This window comes from Populus euphratica, unplaced genomic scaffold (assembly GCF_000495115.2).
Source record: "Populus euphratica unplaced genomic scaffold, PopEup_1.0 scaffold708.1, whole genome shotgun sequence".
NCBI classification, from domain to species: domain Eukaryota; kingdom Viridiplantae; phylum Streptophyta; class Magnoliopsida; order Malpighiales; family Salicaceae; genus Populus; species Populus euphratica.
The window spans coordinates 64,524-67,184 of NW_011500378.1; the positions used below are offsets into that span (position 1 = coordinate 64,524).

Genomic DNA, 2,661 nt, shown 5'->3' on the forward strand with positions numbered 1-2,661 from the left:
ATTAATCATTTAACATAAAATTAGGCACTTTGTAATAAGTAAGACAAAAGCGAAAGATAAAATAAAATCTAATAGCTTCACTTAATTTGTTTAGCATTTAGCACTTATAAATACTTCAGGAATTTATTAAATTAGAATGTTTTCGCCCTTCATTGGTTTTCATACGCTCATTTCCTTTTTCCTCTCTTTAAATTTTATTTTGTTTCTTCTAATTAAAGATTCAGCACCCAGATTTTCGCAATCAATCCAACACTGGTCGATTCAGTCAATTTCTCTCTCAACAATCCAAATCAAATCAACTAAAAAGAACCCAAGAAAAAAAACATATATAAAAGAGCCCCCAAAGTCTCTATTATTATATTATCATCCCAAATTTCTAAAAAAATAAAATGAAATTAGAACATTACATCAGAGCATTACATTTTCTCAACCTTTAAAAGGTTGAAACGACGTCAGACTCTTCAAATGCTCCCAAGGTTTCTCATACACAACAGCCTGGTACTTCGCACTAGCCCCTCCTTTCACTGCCAAAACAAGCCGATAATTCGTACCCGATACCACCTGCGATTCGCCTTTAACGATGCTCACAAGCGTCAAATTTGATTTAGCTTCCTTGTTATACTCTGCAACGGCGAACTCCGCGATCTCTACCACGTGCTTGTCTTTCAAGTCCTTTATCGGACTCCATCCTCCGAGGAGCGCCGCGTCAACCACCGCGACGGTTACAGCGATGAAGAGGAGGGAGAGGGTTAGTATTTGCCGTTTCATTGTAAACGTTTTGCCGTTACACGGGTTTGAAGGATTTGAGTGGATTGAATGAGGAGAATCAGGGGGTGGTGCGGTTTTATAGGGAGATTTACTTTGGTGACGTGGCGGAAGGATAGGATTTACTGGGCTTGGGATTGGTGGAAATTACGGATGATGCCATAGACGCGGTGATAATTCATTGTCTGTGGGCACCGACGCGAGGGGCAATTTGTTTGATTGGCAAATGGTTTAGTGCTTTACGTCGCTTACAATGGGGGATTTGTTTCCTAAACTGCCATAGACTCTTGTCCAAGAAGTTCGATTGACTTTGGAAAGAAATTATTATTGTTATCTACAAAGCGGGATTCCCCCCCTAAAATAGTGCACTATTCATTTTTTCTACATTAATAGTTTTAATCTTATTTATTATTTGTTTAAATGGTATATTTTTTCTATTTGTCAGTCGAAACTAAAATTTTTGTTGGTTTAAATTAGTGAAGGATTTTTCACAATAAAAAAATAATTTAACTAAGATAAAATTTTATCAAGATGAGTTAGCATTGTTTTTTCTTTAATCATCTTATTAATTTAGATTATTTTAAAAATAAATTTAGATAGGTTAGAAAAAGTTATCTGTAGATAACTTTATCAAGTTAACAATTTATTATCAACGTGACATATTAGAAAACTTGAAAATTATCCTTATTCTTATTACATAAAACTTGCATACAAAGAAGATTAAATCTAAAGAAATGAGCATGTCGTGTGCTTAAAAAAAAGTTTTGTAATGTAAAAGTATCAATTATATAAAAATAAATGTGTAAACTATCTAAAAAGTTTATACAAAATTTTACAGCACATTCACACATTAGGGATGTATGAAAAGTTCTCGATGAGAATTTATTCATGAAGACTTAAGGAGTCTACTCTCTTATTTGGATTGTTAATAAGTAGAAATTCTAGCTAGGAGAATAATAATTTGAGAATCATCATATGTAGCGACAAGCTATCATAGTAAAAGACATAACATGATTCATTATTTCATCAAGTAAGGTGGTATAGATACAAAGGGTTGTGTTTAGAGATACTCCTCTTATAATTGTTTAAATTATTGAAAAAATTATCTATCCTAAGTTTGGTTATCCCAAAAGATTTGTTTGTTTTTTATATTTTGAAGAGTTCTTTAAAAGATTTTTCTTTTATAACCAAATGCCTTATGAATTTAAATTTTATATGTTATATTTATTTAGTTACTGATCAGTATTTTTAAATTGCTATCAAATCATATGTTAACATAAGATAAACAAGAAAAATGGATTTTAATTTTTAAATCTAATTCAATCTAGAGACATTTACTCACTAATTTGAGACTTAGTTTATGCCAAGTCAATGAAAAAACCTAGATTTTGTTACATTAAAAAAAATCCTTTTAGGTTTTATTATATAGAGATATTTAAAAAATACTAATTTGAATTAGGTTAATTATGCCCATTCATAATACAAGTCTTGGACTAAATGAGGTCAAGTTAATGAAAAAAATCATCAACAGTGAAAAAATCCAAGTTCCGTAAGAAAACATCATTTTAGATTTTATTATAATTTTTCTTCTAAAAACTCTATGTCAAATTGAGTTAATAGTTTAATTCATTACTGAAGTTAAACCAAATTGATATTTAATATTTTTAGTTTCTTAACTATAAGTAAGTATATTTAATATTTAATATTATAGTAGTGGTTGCTTTTTATTATATTTTTTGATTAAAAATATATTAAAATAATATTTTTATTTTTTAAACTTTATTTTTATATCATTATATCAAAATAATTTAAAAATAAAAATTAATTTAAAATAAAAAAAAAAAAATTATTTTAAAAACATAAAAATAAATGCTCGTGTTAATTATCAATTAAAAA

The 2,661-nt window shown here is 28.7% G+C and overlaps 1 protein-coding gene across 1 annotated transcript; it reads right to left on the reverse strand.

Annotated features, from left to right (window-relative positions):
- Positions 1–325: 325 nt before the first annotated feature.
- LOC105114200 (cysteine proteinase inhibitor 5-like) lies at positions 326–964 on the reverse strand. The gene has a single exon (XM_011010675.1). It carries the CDS (start codon positions 766–768, stop codon positions 427–429), a length of 342 nt encoding a protein of 113 aa, XP_011008977.1. The 5' UTR covers positions 769–964; the 3' UTR covers positions 326–426.
- Between the last annotated feature and the right edge of the window lie 1,697 nt (positions 965–2,661).

Coding starts and splice junctions, on each gene's coding strand:
- LOC105114200 (XM_011010675.1), bottom strand. CDS start 768: ATGAAACGGCAAATACTAACCCTCTCCCTCCTCTTCATCGCTGTAACC.